The sequence below is a fragment of the Medicago truncatula genome, chromosome 6 (genome assembly GCF_003473485.1).
Source record: "Medicago truncatula cultivar Jemalong A17 chromosome 6, MtrunA17r5.0-ANR, whole genome shotgun sequence".
Classification (NCBI taxonomy): Eukaryota; Viridiplantae; Streptophyta; class Magnoliopsida; order Fabales; family Fabaceae; genus Medicago; species Medicago truncatula.
In genome coordinates this window covers 34,050,472-34,072,342 of record NC_053047.1, presented here as the reverse complement: position 1 = coordinate 34,072,342, position 21,871 = coordinate 34,050,472, and the positions used below count along the sequence as shown (strand labels likewise).

The window sequence follows — 21,871 nt, the reverse complement described above, 5'->3', positions numbered from 1 at the left end:
CTTAAGTCAAGCGTGTTCAAAGCTCCGGATATATATAAATATATATAGATGATGTATTAAATTAGAGAAGTATTTATAATGAGAAATGAGAGAAATAAATATTGACCCTTTGATTAAAATGAACGGTTCAGTCAAGAAGTCCTAGCTGAATTGACAAACGCCAAAACTACAAGGTTGAATGTTATAACCTGGGTTTGAAGCCGAAACCTCACAATTGCGTGTGAATTTAGTTTCAGTGGTTTACCACTTCTTCCAAGACCAAAATAAAAATAAAAATGAACAGCTCACATTAAAATCTCTTGAAACGACAATTAAAAAGAAATAAAGGGAATACAATTTTGTACTTCATCCGTCCCAAATTATATACTTATTTACTTATTACTTCCTCCATTCCTAAATGCATGTCGTAAATTTACAAACAATTCGTATAACTTACTTTGATCATATTTTTTTAACTAATATATAAATATAAATGGTAGCATGTAAAACGTTGTTCAATTTATCTCAACAAATATTTTTAAAATATCTACTTGTTATAATTTTTTAATATAGATAATTAAAGATATCAATGACAAAGTTGTATATTGACATATACGAGGTGGTTGATTGCGACAAGTATTTAGAAACGGAGAGAGTACTTTATCTTATTCCATTTTTTTTAATTTCTTTTCTATACCTTTAAAAAGAAATAATTTTGTAATAGTATTTTATATTTCTCTTTTCTATACAACATAAATTACATTTTTTAATTTATATGAAATTGTTAAAATGATATATATTAAGACAGACAGAGTAGTTCATATAAACTAAAAAATTTATTCAAAAAAGGAACATAAAAAATGGATATTGAAGCTAAAAGTAAACACACTTGAAGATACGAAAGAGACGCGTGACTTGGCAGTGGGACAATTGATTCATTAATTATGATCACATATCAGGAGACATTTTAGTTGTTTAACTGGTCCATATATGATTATTAAATCTGACTCCATATTATTTTATTTGATGGTTCTTTCTTGCTTTCAAGTTTCACGAGTCAAATACACGTGTTTTCGTATGAGTCTTATGATAAATGTTACTAAAACTAGTATGAATACCGTGTCAAATACGAGCTATAATTTCTTCATATTTGAGGGTGAAAGATGCTCATACTTCATCCTTAAAGTTTTCGATGAAAATAATGTATCATTCTCATTTGTATGAGTGTTCTTTCTTTAATGTATTGATCCACATCAGTGTTGACTCCTTCAAAAGGTCCAATAATGGTATCATATCTTAGTTCAACATTGTGGGTGAGTAGTTTTTGGCAGTAGATTACAGATATGGAGACTATGATACTTAACAAAGAACTGTTAAATTATCAAGTTTGAGTAAAAATTTCACAATGTATGCAAAAGTAAATTTGAACAACATACTAGTGAGGTGACTCATATATCTAATGTCTTAAGACATCAGATGATATTAATTTCACATGTATATATGGTTAGTGTTAGTCAAGTGTGATGACACAACTCATTGTAGGCTCCATGACTTGTTTGTTAGTTTCTGTGTGTCATTTGTTGTATTTTTTTTAGCTTAAATTTTAGTGTTTGAATGTCATTCGTTTTTATGCATTTTTTTTAAAATCAACCTGTTATTTCAAATTTCACTTTTGGTCGTTGGTGAGATTTGACAATAAAAAATGTAGATATTATGTTGAGTTGACAAAATACATACATATTAGACATTATAAATTAATGTGGGTTTTTTAGTCTAGTAGTTTGGTAGCATAATTACCCAATAATCTCCTAAGCCTTCAATATATTCTATATTCTCTTCCAAATAGAACACATGGTCCTTAGTTTTTTCTCTTATAATTTCTTTCGGATTCAAATTCCTTTTTCATCTTATTTCTTTTTCTAATTTACTTTCTCTTTTTTCATAAAAGAAACAAACAAAAATATTCCTTTATAAAACCGCCATCAATCCGCATTTTTTTTACCATGTTGTGTCTCTAACCTTATTTAGTTATCTGCAACAAAACATTGTAGTTATCATCAGACAAGGCATTGGAATAATAGCAAGTTTATAAAAATATTTGGCATATAAATTCATATATTAAACAAAATGAATCTAAAAAACAATTGCAAAATCAACTAAAAAATCATATATTATGACAATCAACTAATTGAACAGGTTACTCCACCGATTGGTTCAACGCATAGATGGTTTTTACTTTGTCAGAAATCGGAACCAAATCGGAACCAAATCGAACTGTGATTCAATCGATTGAACCATCACTTGAAGGCGTCGCCAATTCGATCTCGATCTCCGGTAGGTTTTGAAAATATTGTTCCACTCAATAAATAACAACACTTCAATATGTAAATTATGCTGACAATACACGTCCCTAACTGAAACTCGAATGCAAGTTCATGATAATGCTTACAAATGCAACACAAAGAACATAAAACTACCAAGTTGAGAACATCTAAACATCGAAGTTTGAAAATATCCCATAACGAAACATGATTGAACATCTTTGACTAATTATTCGGACCCAAAAGTGCGAGAAGAAAAGCCCTATAGTTGCCAGATGTTTCAGAGTGAACTGCATCATTCAATGTCTTCTTATATTTCTTGGCATATTCAGCTTTGATGTATTTCATATCAATCTCAGTCCTTGTTACGATGACCCTTATGAGTGTGGTATCATTAGTCCCTAAACCTTTCATTGCCTTATACAACACCTGCATGATTGCAAAAGTATGAATATTCATATGTTTTGTATAAGAAAGTAAAGTCATTCATGCCATGTTTGGATAAGCAATTTATTAAGTCTTATAGCATATGCACTTATCATATAAGTGCTTATCCATAAGCCATTTCTATAACAAAAACAAAATAAAGTCAAATTGGAAATGCGAAATTTTATCGATCGTAAAAGAAGCAGTTTTCTCAAGTTCTAGGGCAGAGGAATACCTTTGCAAAATACTTTGCTGGATTATGAGCACATTGTATTATTGTCCGAAGTGCGTGACCAAAATTCCCCGATGTTTCATTCTTTACTGCCTGATATGAAGTTAGCTTGAAATTGAATACCAAAATAGATAAATGCAATTGAAATAAAAAGATGAAAGTAATCACATTACCTTCTTCAATGAGTGACCGTACATGTCATGATAATAAGCACTGACGGCAACCAAATGTGCGCCGCTTCGTTCACTGAATATTTGGATAAAAGTCTTTTCATCAGTTCCGAGTTTCTTTTCCCCGGCTCTGTAGAGAACCTTTGCATCCTTCTCAGCGATTTCTCTATTGACCTCGGGGCCTTCCAGGCGAGGGGTGCTTACATATGCGAGCAAGATCTTACCAAGGTTTTTGCATAAATAGATTAGTTCTCAGTAATTGCAGTTCCTTTGTTATATTAACTTGAAAACAAAGAACTAAGAGACATTATGTAATCATATGTGACAAAGTTTTTGCACCCTATGAGAAAAACCTATAAACTATAGAGAATTTCGACCTTTTAACTTTTTGAGTCTAGAACAACATAAGCACTTAAAAGTGCTTAGCTCACAATCCGAAAAAGATGAAACAGCGAAAAAAATTAGAGACGGAAAAAAGAAATTGGTCACCCACTAATACTTATCGACGACGACGTAATTAGAAATGAATTTAACATTTTTCATCTTTAAATTTCCATTGCTATTTCAACTTTTTCTAGTACTGGCTCGACATAAATGGCATTTACACAGAAACCTCACCTTTTGAAGATCCCCAGAAGTGTTTGATTCGATTTCATGCTCGAGATAAACACCGAATTTTGAATGGTATAACTGTTTTAGATATTGGAGTTGGGATGGAGCACGCGAACATAATACTTCGGTAGCAGCTTCAAGGTTTTTGTCCACAATTAGAGACTTCCTAATGATTTCTGCGTCACGTCCTGCAGGGTCAGGCATCCAAAGCAGAACTGCAGTCTGAAAAACCGAAATAATGTGAGGTAAACAAAATATTCTACGAAAACAACCACAGAAAAGTTTTTACATTTTGTAAATGTAGAAGATTGATCTCTTCCTTAACATACTCTTTTACGAAGTTATATACTTATAAGGCTACAAAATTGACTTTCAGAAAAATAAACAAACAACGAAAAATGTATAAAGTAGACGATATAAAGTCATGTAATTTGAATAACATGATCACTGGTACCTCTAACTTTCCGCTCAGCTCTGAAATTAGGCGTTTAGAAAGCTCCTCCGCGTATGTTGTTCGATATTCTTGTTGGATATAGGCGCGCTGCGTCGCATCTCGATGAGCAAGAATATTGATCACAGCACTTGTGTCACAGCCAAATCCTGTATAACCACATATCAAAGTACTTATATATTATGAGAATAAAAGTTTCTTAGAGTTAGTAGTGTTATTGAAAAAAGTTTGTTAATTTGTTAATGCATTATAAATAGAATCAAATTTTGTTGGGACTTTAGGGGGAGCAACATTAGGCATGATCGTCACATTGGACAAAAAGCAATCACATCTTCACCCAACATGATAAAATATTAGGTATATGAGTCTTCTCACTTATCCGTTGCTTAGAAACTACACTTATATTCAATGTGAGACTTTTAACTCATACCTGACACATCAACTTACATTACCTGAGTGGCCTAACAATAAGGACCAAATAGCAAATGGTAGCGGATCTTGAATAGGGTCTAATGCCATATTAAAATTTGAGTTGAGCCTAAGTCAACCCTTATAAAACAAGTCTATAAGGGGAGAAATGTCTTCACTTATAAACATGCACCCATGTTGAGGCCTTATCTTATCACATGATACTAGCTCATTTTGTAAAATTAAATTAGGTAAAATCAAATTCAAAGAGTATACTCTACATAACATAAGGATAAATTTTTAGAAACATTACTTAAATGAAGTTTCAAACATTTTACTAACCAGTGTCTCAGTCAATATTCATAATGAAGTACGAACACTTCTCAGATTAGCCATGTCTCTATATCGGACATGTGCCGTGTTCGACACCGACACGACATCGACACATATAATTACACTGAATTATGTGATTTTCTCAAATTTTTAGCAGTGTCGGCGTGTCCGTGTTCGTGCGGTGTCTGTGTTCGTATCTGTGCTTTATAATTCATAAGGCATGATTAAAAGCATGCATGCTACATCTCTAGAAGAGAGGGATAGAGAGAGTACCTTTGAAAGCACGGTAAAGTTGCATGGCATCATCTCTAGGAGAAGGTGGAATTGGAGGTACAACAAGTGTAGCCATCTTCTTGTTCTTCTCACAGTGAAAACAGAAAAAGTGTAAAACAAGAAGAAAAGAAATGAAAAGAAACAAAGAAACAACCAAGAAATTCTTGTAATTAAATGCAACTGTGGTTCAACTACTCCACCATAGAAATGGAATGAGTATTTAATAAACCTGTCCCCATTACTTACCATTTGTACAACATGCAATTTATAACGAAACGGATTCTAAAAAAATGTAATCATTTCCCTCTCAAAAAAAAAGTACTCATTTCAAATAATTTAAACGAATTTTTACAAAGTTTTTGTTTTATATAGATGACCGGCTATGTTTTTGTTATCATTTCGTAGAGTACGATGGTATTTACTTTAATTTATAAGCAAATGAAAAAACAAATTATAATTTCTTTCATAATACCTTTAGTCGTTGACAATACAAAGTTACTCCTCCATCTCAAATTATGTAAGTCATTTATTCATTCTACACATATTAAAAAAAGTGTACAAGATTATGTTTGATAAAATAGCGAATAGCTATAAGCTAGCTGATAGCTGATGACTGATAGTTTATAATTGATGGTTGATAGCTGATAAGTTAATTAATGTGTTTGATAAAGTTAGTGGTTTAATTAGTAAAATGACATAAAAAGATATTTTTTATTCTAATAAAAAATTTAAATTATATTTATATTTTATATATTATTAAGTTATTAATTTTTACTAAAGTTTTATCTTAAATTTATTCCATTTCACTTTTTTATATTTTTCAAAAAAAATTAAAGTAAAGAATTTTATTTTAAAAATAATCATACTTCAAAATAAAAAGTATAATATTTTATTTTAAAAACAAAAATGTTACAAGAACAAAAAAAAAAAGTTAAATAACTCGTCTATATCAAACAATTTTTTTTTTGTCGCTTGCACATAAGTACTGCCACTGGGGAGAGTGGAAACGTTAGTCATCACTCATCTGTACGCTACTAGTTTTAATTAAAATGATAAGGGTAAAAATAAAATAAAAAGTGATAAGTGAAAAGCTCAAACGCTACTTGAAATAGCGTTTGAAAAATAAGTTATAAGCTCCTGAAATAAACTATAAGCTCGTTGTAAAAAGTTTGTTAATAAATGGGGATTTTTTTTGTTAGACGAGTTTATAAACTATATGATATAAGCTATATGCTAGCTTTTTTGTCTTGTCAATCAGAGCCTAAGCGAAAGAGAGAGAAAAATAGTTTTAAGTGTTTTTATCAAATATGTGCATTCTCCTTTATCGTAAAGGAAATGATAATGAGTGTCACAGGGCACTCTTTAAGGACAATTGCTTAATTTAGAAGAAAAAAACTTGTAATCAATGCATTGAAACAAACAAAGAGACATAAAACAGACGGCGACAACAATAGAAATATAAATGTAAGTAATATAATAAAGAAAGCGATAATTAGTCATATATGATATATCCTAAATAAAAAACGTCGTTATTTAGTCAATTACATATATACAAAATATAGTAGAAACATCATATAGCCCGCATATATGAATTTTCCACCGCCTATCCCTTGTATCTCACATGTATCTGAAAAGTAATGGATAATTATTATTTTTTTAAAATAAAATTTAATCTTCGGATACTCTTATCGGAAAGTATCAAGACAGATATCGGTGCAAGATACGCAGAGAATATAGTACGTCATCCATGGGCTTGAGAGGTGACCGAAGGGTGTCCTTCAGATGTGGATGGTTTTGAATGGGCAGCCATTAGTTGTTTCGTCATTGCTTCAAACTGGTTGAACATCATGTTGTGGCTTACCATTAAAGTTTAGTGATTTTTTAAGTTATAGAATTCCCTTCTTATTTGCATTTTTCTCACCATACCGGTAAGTCTTCTGTTATTGCATCCAGGCAGCAATACTGGTAAGTCTCATAAAACCTACTTAGATGTTCATTTGGATCTTCTACCGCTCCTCCGATATAAACATTTTATTTCGGACTAGTGAGCACCGAGTTTTTAATATCAGAAGATACCAGATGGACTGGTTGAAAATCGCAACTGATTTGTCCTTCATTCGTCCTTCCGCGGAAATCCCCTAATGTGCGTCGAGAGTGTGGTGGTGATGGATTATCTCCCATATCTACTTCCTCTTTTTTATCTCAGGATCGTACAGAAGTAGTTCAGAAGCTTTCTTGTTACGCATAAACAAAAAGACAGTTCCTGCAAACAATATGAAAGTTGGAATAGATGTCATAATTTAAAAGCAATAAATAAAATAATAAAAAAAACGATTTAAAACAAGTTGTCTAAAATAAAACTTAAATTTAATTTTTAAAACAACTTTACCGTTGCCTTGCTGAAATGATCAACAATCCCCGACATTGACGCCAAAATCTTGATGAACAAAGTAGCAACTAGCAAGTATACTATATAGCAGTCAAGTAGTAAAATTTATAAAGTTCGTATCTCTTAGGATAACCATTGTATGCAAGGAAAAGTTACAATGCAAATATCTTTATTATATGGCAACACTTACATAAACAAGCAACAATGTGTAACTGCCAATTAAAAGGAAAAAACTGCAATAAAGCAATAATCAACCTCTAGGAATTGTTGAGCTTCGTCTCTCCCTTGACCAAACTACAAATAACAACAATCTCATGACAACTAATTGTCGTTCTTATTCTATTTAAAGCAAAACCAAATAACATAAAATGGGCCTAATTACTTCGGCTTTTCCCTCCATGCTTAGAAAAAAACCAAAAAATTGAACTGAACTGCTGAACTGAACTGTTTTAAAACTTGTTAGGAGGCTACTAATACAAGATTGAACATCTTTGACTAATTATTGGGACCCAAAAGTGCGAGAAGAAAAGCCCTATAGTTGCCGGATGTTTCAGAGTGAACTGCATCATTCAATGTCTTCTTATATTTCTTTGCATATTCAGTTTTGATGTATTTCATATCAATCTCAGTCCTTGTTACAATGACCCTTATGAGTGTGTGATCATTAGTCCCTAAACCTTTCATTGCCTTATACAATACCTGCATGGTGGCAAAAGCATATGAATATAAAAAAAATTTGTATAGGAAAATTAAGTCATTCATGCCATGTTTGGATAAACAGTTTAATTAAGTGGCTATAGTATTTGCGCATATCATATAACTGATTATGCATTAACCATTTCTATAACAAAAATATAATAAAGTAAAATTGTTTATAAAAAAGTTTAACATTGTTTTCATAATCTATTCTAGACGGCTTTAGGAAATAAACAGCTTGTGAACATATCATAAGTTGTTTTCATAAGTTCTTCCAAACAGTCTCACAAATGCTTATGCCAGTAGGTAAACTCAAATAAGTTAATCCAAATTAATTAGCTAATACAATTGGCCTACTTTGTACGTCAAAAAGGGAATTCTATTGATCCTAAAAGAAGCATTTTCCTAAAGTTGAAGGGCTGAGGGATACCTTTGCGAAATACTTTGCTGGATTAGTAGCACATTGAATTATTGTCACCAGTGCTCGACCGAAATTCCCGGATGTTTCATTCTTTACTGCCTGATATAAATTCAGCATGAAATTATATACCACAATAGATAGATGAAGTTGAAGTTTGATAAGATCAATTTGATCCAGTTACCTTCTTCAGTGAGTGACCATACATGTCATGATAATAAGAATTGACGGCAGCCAAATGCGTGCCACTCCGTTCACTGAATATTTGGACAAAAGTCTTTTCATCGGATCCGAGTTTCTTTTCTAAGGTTTTGTAGAGAACTTTTGCATCCTTCTCAGCGATTTCTTTATTAAACTCGGGGCCTTCCTGGCGAGGGGTGCTTACATATGCAAGCAAGAGCTTAACAAGTTTTTTTTGCATAAATGGATTAGTTATTACTAAAAGCCACACACAAGAACAAGAGGAGCAACAACTTTTTATGATTCATGCGCAATATAAACGACATCTACACATTGAAACCTCACCTTTTGCAGATCCCCGGAAGTGTTTGATTCAATTTCCTTCTCAAGATAAACATCAAATTTTGAATGGTATATCTTTTTTAGATATTGTAGATGGGATGGAGTACGCGAACAAATTACTTCGGTAGCAGCTTCAAGATTTTTGTCCACAATTAAAGACTTCCTAATGATTTCTACGTCGCGTCCTGCAGGGTCAGGCATCCAAAGCAGGACTGCAGTCTGCAAAACCAAATAAAGTCTGCAACGTCTCATAATTTGAATAACATGATCATTGAGTGTATACTCTCATTAGTAATTTAGTACCTCTAACTTTCCTCTTAGCTCTGAAACTAAGCATTTAGAAAGCTCCTCCGCGTATGTTGTTTCATATTCTTGTTGGATGAAGGCGCGCTGCGTCGCATCTCGATGAGCCAGAATATTGATCACAACACTTGTGTCACAGCCAAATCCTGCATAACCACAAATCAAACTACACTTTTTTCTAAAATGAAAATATGGGATAAAAGTTTGTTAGAGTTAGTAGTGTTATTAAAAAAAGTATGTGAGTTTGTCAGTACATTATAATAGAATGTCATGTATTACATTCTTTGTTGGGACTTTCGGAGGAGCAACATTGGGCATGATCGTCGTCACTTTGGATAAAGAGCAATCACATAAATAAGATTGTACACCGCATCTTCATCCAACACCTTAAGATATAGGATATGAGTTTTCTCATTTATATGTTACTCAACATTATTTACTCTTATATTCAATACGAGACTTTTAACTTACTGACACGTCAACAACCATCAGCATACTTGATTGTCCTAATATTAGTGATCGGACAACAAATGAACTAACGAATGTTGGATAGGGTCCAACACAATATTAAACTTTGAGATGGACCTAAATCTACCCTTACAAAACTGACTCATAAGATGAAAATTGCCTCCACTTATCAATCTGTGTTTAGGTTTTATCTCGTCCAATAAAACTTTTAACAACAATCATCGCCTTATAAGCCGATTTCGTGGAATTAAATTACGTAAAATCAAATTCTAAGAGCATGCATTATATAAGAAGGATACGTATATTTTTATAAATGTTACTTAAAGTGAAGTTTCAGACATTTTACTAAGCAGTGTCTCAGTCAATATTCATAAGGCATGATTAAAAGCATGCATGTTACATCCCCGTAAACTTAGCTCAGTTGATTGAGATATTGCATATTATATGCAAGGACCGATGTTCAAGAGAGTACCTTTGAAAGCACGGTAAAGTTGCATCGCATCGTCTAGAGGAGAAGGAGGAGCTGGAGGTACAACAAGTGTAGCCATCTTCCTTTCAATGAAAACAATAAAAGTAAAACAAACAAAGAAATAACCTGTCCCGAAAACATACCATACAACATGCAATTTATAGTGAAACTGATACTTTGTTTTTTTTTTTTTTACTCATTTCAAATAAATTAAACGAAATTTTTAAATGATTACATTAAAGATATATTTCTTTTTGACAAACTTTTTGTTTTTATATAAATTTTATATAAATGACCGGCTAAGTTTTTTTTTTTTTTTTAATTTCGTAGAGTACGATTTTGTTTGAAGGATTTTCGTGGAGTACGATGTACTTTACTTTTATATACAAAAATTCATTAAATATTTACTTTGTGCTCTTTGTAAAATTAAAGAGGATAAGGAATTGTTTTCATATATTATGTTATAACACATTGTTTTTCTTATGATCATCATCATCATGATTATTATTATTATTATTATTATTTAAAAAATAGAAAATTGACCATCAAATCCACCAAGTTAATGAGATTAAGAGTTTAAATGAGGACATTTAAGGTAACATAATGATTTTGTTTATCAAGTAGTCTAATCTAATGGTTAAGAATTCACATTTTTTTTAAGGAATTTAGGAATTCCCTTTTAAAATGTTCATACAACTTAAACTAAGCTCACAGAAAAAATAGCGACTTAAGTTTTATTATATTAATAAATATATAATCTAAACTAATTTTCTAAACAAGTGCATCGAAGATGGTTTTCTTACCAAGTATTTTTTTGTCTTAATAAAAATATAAATAGCTAGCTATGCTTTTTCTTCGTCTTTATAATAGAACGTCTCTGTCTTCGTGAGCTTAGTTCAGTTGATATAGATAATGCATAATACATGTAAAGTGCGGGTTCAAATCCCGGCCACAATAAAATAAAAAAAAAGAACATCTCCGGCAACACATCTCATCTTAGAATAAAACAATACACTAAAATAACTCATGATCTATGTTCTGCGTCAATGATTCAAGTTCTTTGTTTGAATGATAAAAAGAAAGAAAGTAAGAGAAAATAATGTCAAAATTAAAGAATGAAAGTGAATAAAAAGTAAGAGGAATATTTGGTATAGTGCAAAAACTTCTACTTCTTTTGTCTCAAAATAAGTGATCTTGTTTGATTATGTGTCCTGTATGTAACATATTTTGATCAAATTTTTCTACTATTATAAAGATAATTGGTAATATATAAAATGTCGTTGGATTTGTCTCGATGAACATTTTTAAATTTATCAAATTTTTATAATTTTTACAAATATATAATTAAAGATATTGAAGATCAAAGATCAATTGTGATTAAAGTGAATTCAAACAAAGAAATTTATTATAATGAAACGGATTCTATAAAAAATGTACTCATTTCCCTCTACAAAAATGCACTCATTTCAAATAATTTAAACAAATTTTTTAATAAGTGCATTGATGATGTATTTTTTACAAAGTTTTTGTTTTATATACATGACCGGCTAAGTTTTCATTTCGTAGAGTACGATGTTATTTAATTTATAAATAAATGGAAAAACAATTTATAATTTCTTTCATTCATGAAAAAAAATATATAATTTCTTTCATAAGACCTAATTGAAAAAATATTGTATAGAGGTTGGAGGACTTGGTTATAATTATTTTTAGATAGTTGGAAAGTCACTCATATGAGTAGAAAGGTTCTCTCTCAAAAAACAAAAAAAAATAGAAAAGTCGAGGTTCGAACCACGATCAAGGCATCCGACATAATGATTTTGACATTTTTGTCAACTGAATTAAGACTTACAAAAGATTACAGCTTTTTTATTTTAAACTAACTAAAAATTCTCAACATTAATTAAACCATTTATTTATAGAGAAATGATATGTGCACAACTAGAGCTGTCAAAACGGGCCGGACGGCCCATATGGGCCAGCCCGTTTAGCCCGAATAAATATAGGGCTTGGGCCTAAAATATTGAGCCCGAATTTTAATAGGGCTTTTTAGCCCGGCCCTTAAAAGCCCGGTACCCGTTAGGGTTAGCCCGAATGGGCCGCGGGTAGCCAGTTAGCCCGCATAACAAAAAAAAATTCTATAAATTATATATATTTTTCAAATAATTATTTACTTAGTTGATTATCAAAGTAAAAAACAAAAGTCAATGAATTAACACAAACATAAATATAATATAAAATTATATTTATTCATTTCATTATTTATAGTTTTAAAGATCGAATATATAAATATCTATAACCATAACATATCTAATTTATTTAAAATTATTTTCCTCGTCGTTTTAGTTTACGGCGTTTGTACGAAAATGTTTACAATTTACTTTTGTCCTAGACATTATTTAAACATATTAAAAATATTATTTATAAAAAAATTATAGCAGTGTTTTATAGTACTTTTTTAAAATAAAAAATATATAATTTTTAATATGGGCCGGCCCGTTTAGCCCGCGGCCCGTGTAGGGCCGGGCTCAGGTAGTATATTTCAAGCCCGTTTTGTCAACCGAGCTTTTTGGCCCGGCCCGCTAAAGCCCGAAGCCCGCTAGGGCCGGCCCGTTTAGGGCCGGGCCGCCCGTTTTGACAGCTCTATGCACAACCACTTTTTGACAATTTTTGGAACAACCATCTCTTTCATACTCGCATGTGTTTTTCATTCTCTCTCTTCTTCTTTCTCGCTCTATTATTTTTATCTAATAAGGAGAGAGGACAAATGATTGTCTCAAAAGTTGTCTAAAATTGATTGTACAATATCATTCCTCTTATTTATAACTTGTATGCCCTTATATTTGAGACAAAATAACATGATAGATATCCACTAAAAAGAATTGATTAACAAAATAAATGTTTTATAGAAACAAAATAAGAACTTTCTAGTTTTTTTTTTTTTTGTTACAAAAATAATAAAAAGGAAAAAAAACAGGGAAGAAAAAAGAAAACAGAAAGAAAAAAAAAAAGCTAACTATTCCCTAAGGAAGAGAGTGCAAGTGGCGTCACTTCTAAGAAGATTGGTGGGATCGGCAGGGGGCGACTCATAAATAATAAGGCCATCATCAGAAGAAGCTCTGAGCTTTGGAAGGAAATCTGCATATTGATTCCCTTCTCTGAGAATGTGACAAACTGTAAAAGTACTTTGAAGAAGCAAACTGTAATAACAACTTTCTAGTTAGCATTAGCAACAATGCACACATGAAAATGAATCAATCTGATTAAATGTCTACATTATTTTGAGTTGCTAAATTAATATATAGAAAGAAAAAAGAGTAGGTGTATACTCCAACCAAGAGTATACAAGGCAATGATACAAGAGGCAAGGCAAAACAAGTTTGAAAACCAAGAGGCACTACAGTACAAGCCACATAGGAGGTGGGCAATACACATCAGGCCGAAGTTATGAAGCACATACACTCCTCGAATTAGGCGTGTTCTGATGTCAGACACACATAGGTTTTTGATACACAAATACATTGATTTATGTGATTTTTTTAAATTATTATTAATGTCGGCATATCAGTGTCAGTGTCGTGTCGGTGTTCATCTATGTATTCGTGCTTCAACGAAGATATCATGATAGAAAGAAAAACAAACCAACGTAGGAAAGACCTGTGAAATTATACTCAGAAATGAAATGGCCACAAAGGCCTTTGAAATACTATATAAAGTGAAACAATCAAATGATTATGTTCACAACCAAGAAATACGTAAGTCCCTAATTGAAACTCAAATGCAAGTTTGTGATAATGCTTACAAACCACAGCAAACTACCAAATTTTAAACATTTAAACATCATAGTTTGAAAACATGATTGAACATCTTTGACTAGTGATTCGGACCCAAAAGTGCGAGAAGAAAATCCCTGTAGTTGCCTGATGTTTCAGAGTGAACTGCATCATTCAGTGTCTTCTTGTATTTCTTTGCATATTCAGCTTTGATATACTGCATATCAATCTCAGTCCTTGTTACAATGACCCTTATGAGTGTGCTATCATTAGTCCCCATACCTTTCATCGCCTTATACAACACCTGCATCGAGGCAAAAGTGTGAATATACAAAGTTTGTGTAATTGAAAGTTTAGACATTTAAAAGGTTCTATAATATTCCTAATCTATGAAACACTGACACCGTACACAACTCTGACATGTAAAGTATAAAATCGGTAATAATATTAAAAAATAGAAGTGATTGAATATAACCACATTTGCCGGTGACATCGCATGCTATGAAGCACAAACACCTCTGAAGAAAGTAATTTTCCTAAAGTTAAAGTGAAGATGAATGAATACCTTTGCAAAATACTTTGCTGGATTAGTAGCGCATTCAGTTATTGTCAAAAGTGCGAGACCGAAATTCCCGGATGCTTCATTCTTTACTGCCTGATATGAATTTAACTTGAAATTGAATATCTCAATAGATAAATGAAGTTGAATTGATAGGATTAAAGTGATCAAGTTACCTTTTTCAATGAGTGACCATACATGTCATGATAATATGAACTGACGGCAGCCAAATGCGCGCTGCTCCTTTCACTGAATATTTGGACAAATGTCTTTTCATCGGTTCCCAGTTTCTTTTCCCCCGCTTTGTACAGAACCTTTGCATCCTTCTGTGCAATTTCTCTATTAACCTCGAGGCCTTCGTGGCGAGGGGTGGTTAAATACCTAAGCAAGATCTTAACAAGTTTTTTGCATAAAGCGATTAGTTTTAAATACCTAAGCAAGATCTTAACATTTTGAATCTAGAAAGACAAACACTTAAAAGTGTTTATCTAAAGGTATGCACTGTTATTGGCATAAGAATTATGATTTCAACTGTTCTAAAACAATAAACAGAACCAAACTGAACAGCTACGAAAAAACCATACTGTAACTGAGATTTAACGATCTGAACCGTTTTTTAAACAGTGCTAATATTTCAGTTGGATCGGTTTTTGGTTTTTTCACACGAGTCCTTAACTATCAGTTAATAATAATAGCACTTAAGTACAGTTTTGTTCACATAGAATCAGTTCAGTTCAAAAAGCTATGTTAGAGAATTTTTGTAAAGGTAGTTTTGGTACTGCTTGGAACCACAGAACCAATGCACCTAAGCTTTCTACCAGTCTGGTCTGGGACGAACGACAAACAATTCTGTTCAGTTTTACCAAAATAATGTAACATACAAGTTCGATTTGGTTTCCTTCTCGAATCGATCAATGAACAATCCTAAAAGGATGACCCTTAATGTGACTAATTTGTGATATGATAGCTAAGGTTTTTCTTTCCTAATATCCACACACAAGAACAACAAAAGAAGCTACAACTGTTTCAGGATTTCATTCTCAATATAAACAGCATTTACACACATAGAAACCTCACCTTTTGATGATCCCCGGATGTGTTTAATTCAATTTCATGCTCGAGATAAACGCCAAACTTTGAATGGTATAACTGTTTTAGATATTGAAGTTGGGACGGAGTACGTGAACAAATTACTTCGGTGGCAGCTTCAAGGTTTCTGTCCACAACTAGCGACTTCCTAATGATTTCTGCATCACGTGCGGCAGGGTCAGGCAACCAAAGTAGAACTGCAGTCTGATAAATAGAAAAGTGTAAGATAAACCATGAAATATTACACGAAACACAATCAGTAGAAAGCTCAAAGAAAGCAACTCTAAGTTATTGAAAACATGATCTACTATTGTAAGATCTTTCAATTTAACATTATGTTGGAATAATTGATTTTGCATTTACTATAAGTAAATTAGTACCTCTAATTTTCCTTTCAGCTCTGAAATTAAGCGTTTCGATAGCTCCTCAGAATATGTTGCTTTGTATTCTTGTTGGAGGTAGGCACGCTGTGTAGCGTCTCGATGAGCAAGAATATTGATCACAGCAGTTGTGTCACACCCAAATCCTGTAAAACCATAGAATTAGAATGGAAAAAATGGTTCCATATGCATGGAATATCATTAGACTCATAAGTAATCTCTTTATACAAAGAATCATAAAGATATCAAAGTACACTTTTTTCTAAAATTAAATTAGACATAAAATACTTCTTAGGAGGATAAAAGTTTCTTCCAGTTAGTTAGTTAGTCTTGCACATCACATTTTACTATCTCTTATGAAATATGAAACCATTCAAGTTTTACGCTCTTACAAGTTTCCAAAGTACATTTTCCCCTAGTTCTTCATAATATGGTAAAATACTGTCTATGATACAATAATTTCAATTTTGTAATGATTTGGGTATAGCTGAAAAGCAGTTATAAAGCGAGGGGCAACCCTCACATCTGAAGTCAGTTTTGTTAAACTTATGTTTGGCAAAACTTAAGTTCTAAGACGATACAGAGTTTATCATAGACTATTGAGCCAAGTGAGACACGCTCTAGATATCCAGTCTTAGGCATGAGTAAGGTGAGTTGAATAATGGTTAGAACAAGGGAAAATCCTCAATTTTAGACAGAATCAATTTTATATAATCAATTAACTCAATATCCATGTTTTATCACCACAGAACCAAACATACTCAATTCTAGCTAGACTAAAAGTAAATTCTAGAGGCAACAGCTCCTAATTTCTGCTTCAAGATAAAATCAATTCTAGAGACAAAATCAATTCTAGTTGAGTACAACCAAACATGTCAAGATCAATTCTAGAGACAAAATCAATTCTAGTTGAGTACAACCAAACATGTCAAGATCAATTCTAGAGACAAAATCAATTCTAGTTGAGTACAACCAAACATGTCAAGATCAATTCTAGAGACAAAATCAATTCTAGTTGAGTACAACCAAACATGTCAAAATCAATTCTACACCTCTATAATCATTTTTTATTCCTCCATAATGGAATCAAACATATACCAGCAGACTGTTTGGATAAACAACATATTTTACAGCTTATAGCACAATAACTTCTAATGATAAGCACTTATGTATAAGCTTACATAAGCTATCTCTATAACAAATGATTAAAAGCATATATGCAACATCATCAGTACAAGTTAGGAGAGAAATATGGTACCTTTAAAAGCACGGTAAAGTTGCATGGCATCATCTCTAGGAGAAGGAGGAATTGGAGGTAAAATTAGTGTAGCCATTTTTTTTTCTTCTTCTTCTTTCTCTGTATGAAAACAGAAAAAAGCAAAACAAGAAATGAGATGGAAAAAGAAAGAAACAATATGGTTTTAAAAGGAAAAAGTGACAATGATGTATGAAATGCAATAATTGTTCAACCAATGGAAAGAAAATGAGTATCTGTCAACTAAACGTACCATTTGGACAACATGCAATTATTATAGTGTAAACAAAGATAATTGAATTTTTCAAAAATATAAAATAATAAGACAATTGAAATTAATTTTTTTAAATAAAATGTTAGTAACTTATGTCTTAATGACATATGTTAAAAAAAATCAACAATAGAAATTTCACATTGACAAAAACTATTGATACCTTTTAAATGGATCTTAGTATATTCTTGAAAGAATTAATCTCCACACTTGCGCGTAAAAGATACATTTGATTTATGAAAAAAATATACTACCATTTGGACAACATCCAAGTATGGTATCAATGCAAATATTTGATATTAATTTATTTATTTTTAAATAAGTGCTTTGAAAATGTAGTTTTTGACCGGCCAAGTCTTTGTTTTTGTTCTTCTATACAAGTGATTGGCCAAGTTTTTGTTTTAATTTTTAGAATATGTTCTTTGACTTAGACACATAAATAAATAGGAAAAAAAATCGGTTTCCTTTATGATGTCTTTTATGGTATTTAAAGAATCAAAAGGTAAATTTTATATAAAAAAACCGTGTATTCATTATATTTTGAAAACAAAATAGTTTCTTATCATGTCATTTTTCTTGGAATAATATCTTCATAATAAATATCTTCATAATAAATAAATTTTAAACAGTCTCAGTTGGTAAGGTATCTTCATAATATTCAGGATTCGAACCTTGGACATCTTACTTATTCTCTTTTAAAAGAGAATTTCAAGTCATTATTCAACTTGACAAAAAAAAATTAAAGTCCTCGCAAATTTAACTCAATTGGTAGAGACATTGCATAATACATGTAAGGTCTGGAGTTCAAACTTCGACCACACAACAAAATTTAAAAGAAAACCCCACTTTTTGACTAGGTTTTTGTTTTATTAAATGACTGGCCAAGTCTTTGTTTAATTTTTTTTTTTGTTTTTGGGTAAAAGTCTTTGTTTAGCCCTCAAAAAGACTTTCTTTAACTATCTTAATATGTTCTTTGATTAATAAATGAATGACAAAAGATTTATTATTTTCCTGAAGTACCTTGAAAATAAAAACTCATTAATATTGTAAATTTTTTTAGTTTTTGAAGGAGTGTACCCTCTTAGGAAACCAAGAAAAATGCTTCTTATAAAGAAAAATTAGAAAAAATGCTAGTACAATACTACAATGCTTCAAAAAAGAGTACAATACTTATACTCAACGGTACTTAACTATCGTTCGATGGTTCAATTATTTTTTAGGTTGGCTATAAACAACTTAAAAGGTGATTAGGCCCCTTAAAAAGTGACAAATTGCAGTTAACTACTGCTAAAAAAGTTGAATGGTAATTAACTACCGTTGAGTAAGTTTTTTAGGAATTTCAAAATTGGAAAGAGTAATATTTTCTTTTGACTATTAATTTTTCAACACTATAAGTTCGAAGCGCGTCTTTTTCTTTTTTTGAAAATACTCTTTGCTGAGATTCGGAAATACGAATAATTTTTTGGATTATGGAATCCAAAACATGCTCAGATTTCAACAACATACTTGCAATGATTTCATGTCTAAGTGGATTCAACAAATTTTTATTATATAAAACAAAACAAAAAAACAATGAATTTATAATAATATAGAAAAAAATCATTATGTAGTTGTTAATGTCTTCCAGGATTGAACAAATTTTTATTATATTTTTTGTTTTGGTGGTGGCTGGGGTTTGAACCCCGAACCTTGCATATATTATACATTGTTCATACTAATTGAGTTAAGCTCACAATGACACAATTTTTTTTTATATAAAACAATATAAAAAGCAATGAGTTTATAATAATATCCAAAAAATCATTATAGTTGTTAATGATACACATTTTAACTAATCCGCGCCAAGATCTATACTACAAACAATCATCAAGTCCAAGACTTTCATCCTTTTCTATCTTGACTCTATCTCCGACCTTCTTATGAGCAACAACATTCTTTTCAGGGTCAAGGTTTTCAACAAGGTACAAATCATCATCTCCTATTACCTCATAACCCGTCGTTTGACTTAGTTCATTATATTATAGGCAATCATCCTACATACATATATTTCCTTCCGTATTTTTTCATCTTCTCGACAATTTTGTCTCCATGGTACGGAAATAGAAGGAATTTATCAACCGTCCTTCAAATATACCATCATGAAATGGTTGTCATTCACATGTGTTAGACACATCATTCGGTCTCTATGTGAAGGTGCACCGTGTAGAGGAAAAGGTTTCCCATTGCCCTTGTTCGATGGACAGTAAAACCACCACATGATTGTATCTTTATGCAATGAGGAAACCTACATTAAATATGATTATCCATTTAACCAATGGACCAGGACCAGTACCATCATTAGTCAGAGCGCGTCCAACCTCGTTGAATTGATTCTCCAACCCAATGAATCAGAAATAATGATCCCTATATTTACCGGTAAGCTCTTTTATGAATAATACTTAATCTATATGTCAACAAAATGTAACATTTGGACCACATGCAATTATAGTATGAATGCAAATAATTAAAATTATTATTGTTTTAATATAAGTGCTTTGAAGATGTTATTTTGGACCGGCCAAGTACTTTTTTTTAAGGAAACCGGCCATGTTTTCCTATTTGTTGAGTCAAAAAGTTTGTTTTATTTTATTATGATTATTTTTTATACAAGGATTGGTCAAGTTGTTGTTTAAATTGTTTAGAAATCGGTGACCTGTATGATTTCTTTTATGAATCATGCTACTAACAGATTTTTAGGGCATTGTTTCAAAAATCAAAAGAGGTAAATTTTATATAAAAAATTGTGTTTTAGTTATTCTTAACGATTATCTAACTTATATCTTCAAAATAAAATTTTCTATTATAGATTCTTTTCTTAGACAATACTCTCTCTTAATACATTTGTTAGCATGCTTTTTTTATGGTATATTGACAGTAAAATGATTTTAGTCAATTGGTATAAAAAAAACATTTGAACTTAATTATTTAGTTAATTATAATACATGATTGAGTATTATTTACATAAAAATCTTTTATTCATCTTAGCATTTTAAATTAAATATATGAATTTCAATTAAATTTGAAATGCTTGTACATTTGCTATATCCTCTCGCATTTTTTCAAATATTTGTAAAAATATCATCAAACGAATTATGGTCAGCTATGGGAGTAGAGTAAGTCTCTATCATATATACCTTCATATCAATAAATTAATTTGAATTATGTATTTTTCAATAAACGGTTAATGATTAATTGATTTAATTTTTAAAATTAACATATTATTCAATATATAAGTAAATAAAATTTAAAATATCCCTTAAAAATAGTTAATAAAAAATATGAAAAATGTTTGTAATTTCCCAAAATAAATATCACAAATATATTATATTAAGAAATGCGCCTGAAAGAATTTATTAGATTTATGTTTAAAAAAAAAGAATTTATTAGATTTATGCTCCTCTCTCCAAAAAAAAAAAAAAACAAAGATATATGCTAGTCAGATACACCGGATAGAGATGATATAATTAAATTTTCCATGGAAAAATAGTGTGTGAGGTGTAGGGAGAGCAAAATGACTTGGTGTGTGGTGGAGATGAGTGAGTCAATTAGCATAATTTAAGAGCTATGACATTGGGATGCTCTAAACACGGAGATATATCCTTATAGATATCGATATTTTGTAGATATTTGTGAATATGTATCCACAAGTATCAAAAACTTATAGGATATTTCATAAATACTTAATAGATACTTCACATACATGTATTTAAAAAAAAATGAAGGGTAAAAAAGTGAGATAATGTTGTGAAGATTTAATAAAGATGTATATGGTTCAATATAAGATAAAAATTAGTATGACTGTTTTTCAATAAAATACTTAAAATCATGTGTTTTATGCATGAAGGTAATGAGAAAGGAGATTCAATCAATCAATTTTAAACAAAATTTGTCTTGAGTTCTTTTATGATGTTTCTGTTGATATCCTAACATATGATTGAAAACATAATATGATTTATACGAAAGATTTACACTTTTATTTTGATCACATGTACAAAAATAAAGAATAGTCAATGCTTATTTTTGAGTTAATAGGCT

General features: G+C 31.1%; 3 protein-coding genes across 3 annotated transcripts; all 3 read right to left on the bottom strand.

The window, feature by feature from the left end:
• Positions 1–2,188: 2,188 nt before the first annotated feature.
• On the bottom strand, positions 2,189–5,415 carry LOC25496642 (annexin D5). The gene is made up of 6 exons (XM_013597276.3): positions 5,206–5,415; positions 4,195–4,340; positions 3,747–3,962; positions 3,132–3,347; positions 2,962–3,051; positions 2,189–2,729 (listed from the first exon to the last, which is right to left on the bottom strand). The coding sequence occupies exons 1-6, from the start codon at positions 5,279–5,281 to the stop codon at positions 2,526–2,528; spliced, it is 948 nt and encodes a 315-aa protein (XP_013452730.1). The 5' UTR covers positions 5,282–5,415; the 3' UTR covers positions 2,189–2,525.
• Positions 5,416–8,089: 2,674 nt separating this feature from the next.
• On the bottom strand, positions 8,090–10,549 carry LOC25496641 (annexin D5). Its single transcript, XM_013597275.3, has 6 exons — positions 10,474–10,549; positions 9,534–9,679; positions 9,234–9,449; positions 8,893–9,108; positions 8,721–8,810; positions 8,090–8,293 (listed from the first exon to the last, which is right to left on the bottom strand). The coding sequence occupies exons 1-6, from the start codon at positions 10,547–10,549 to the stop codon at positions 8,090–8,092; spliced, it is 948 nt and encodes a 315-aa protein (XP_013452729.1).
• A 3,586-nt stretch (positions 10,550–14,135) lies between these two features.
• Positions 14,136–17,692, bottom strand: LOC25496640 (annexin D5). The gene is made up of 6 exons (XM_024786140.2): positions 17,530–17,692; positions 16,272–16,417; positions 15,880–16,095; positions 14,979–15,194; positions 14,809–14,898; positions 14,136–14,547 (listed from the first exon to the last, which is right to left on the bottom strand). The coding sequence occupies exons 1-6, from the start codon at positions 17,603–17,605 to the stop codon at positions 14,344–14,346; spliced, it is 948 nt and encodes a 315-aa protein (XP_024641908.1). The 5' UTR covers positions 17,606–17,692; the 3' UTR covers positions 14,136–14,343.
• Positions 17,693–21,871: the final 4,179 nt, after the last annotated feature.

Excerpts from the sequence above, each read along its gene's own strand:
- LOC25496642 (XM_013597276.3), bottom strand. The coding sequence starts at position 5,281 with ATGGCTACACTTGTTGTACCTCCAATTCCACCTTCTCCTAGAGATGAT. Across the intron at positions 3,963-4,194 it reads AGCTGAGCGGAAAGTTAGAG|ACTGCAGTTCTGCTTTGGAT; the intron begins GTACCAGTGATC and ends TCGGTTTTTCAG. Across the intron at positions 3,052-3,131 it reads ACGGTCACTCATTGAAGAAG|GCAGTAAAGAATGAAACATC; the intron begins GTAATGTGATTA and ends ACTTCATATCAG.
- LOC25496641 (XM_013597275.3), bottom strand. The coding sequence starts at position 10,549 with ATGGCTACACTTGTTGTACCTCCAGCTCCTCCTTCTCCTCTAGACGAT. Across the intron at positions 9,680-10,473 it reads ACTTTACCGTGCTTTCAAAG|GATTTGGCTGTGACACAAGT; the intron begins GTACTCTCTTGA and ends GTGGTTATGCAG. Across the intron at positions 8,811-8,892 it reads ATGGTCACTCACTGAAGAAG|GCAGTAAAGAATGAAACATC; the intron begins GTAACTGGATCA and ends AATTTATATCAG.
- LOC25496640 (XM_024786140.2), bottom strand. The coding sequence starts at position 17,605 with ATGGCTACACTAATTTTACCTCCAATTCCTCCTTCTCCTAGAGATGAT. Across the intron at positions 16,096-16,271 it reads AGCTGAAAGGAAAATTAGAG|ACTGCAGTTCTACTTTGGTT; the intron begins GTACTAATTTAC and ends TCTATTTATCAG. Across the intron at positions 14,548-14,808 it reads CAGCAAAGTATTTTGCAAAG|GTGTTGTATAAGGCGATGAA; the intron begins GTATTCATTCAT and ends GCCTCGATGCAG.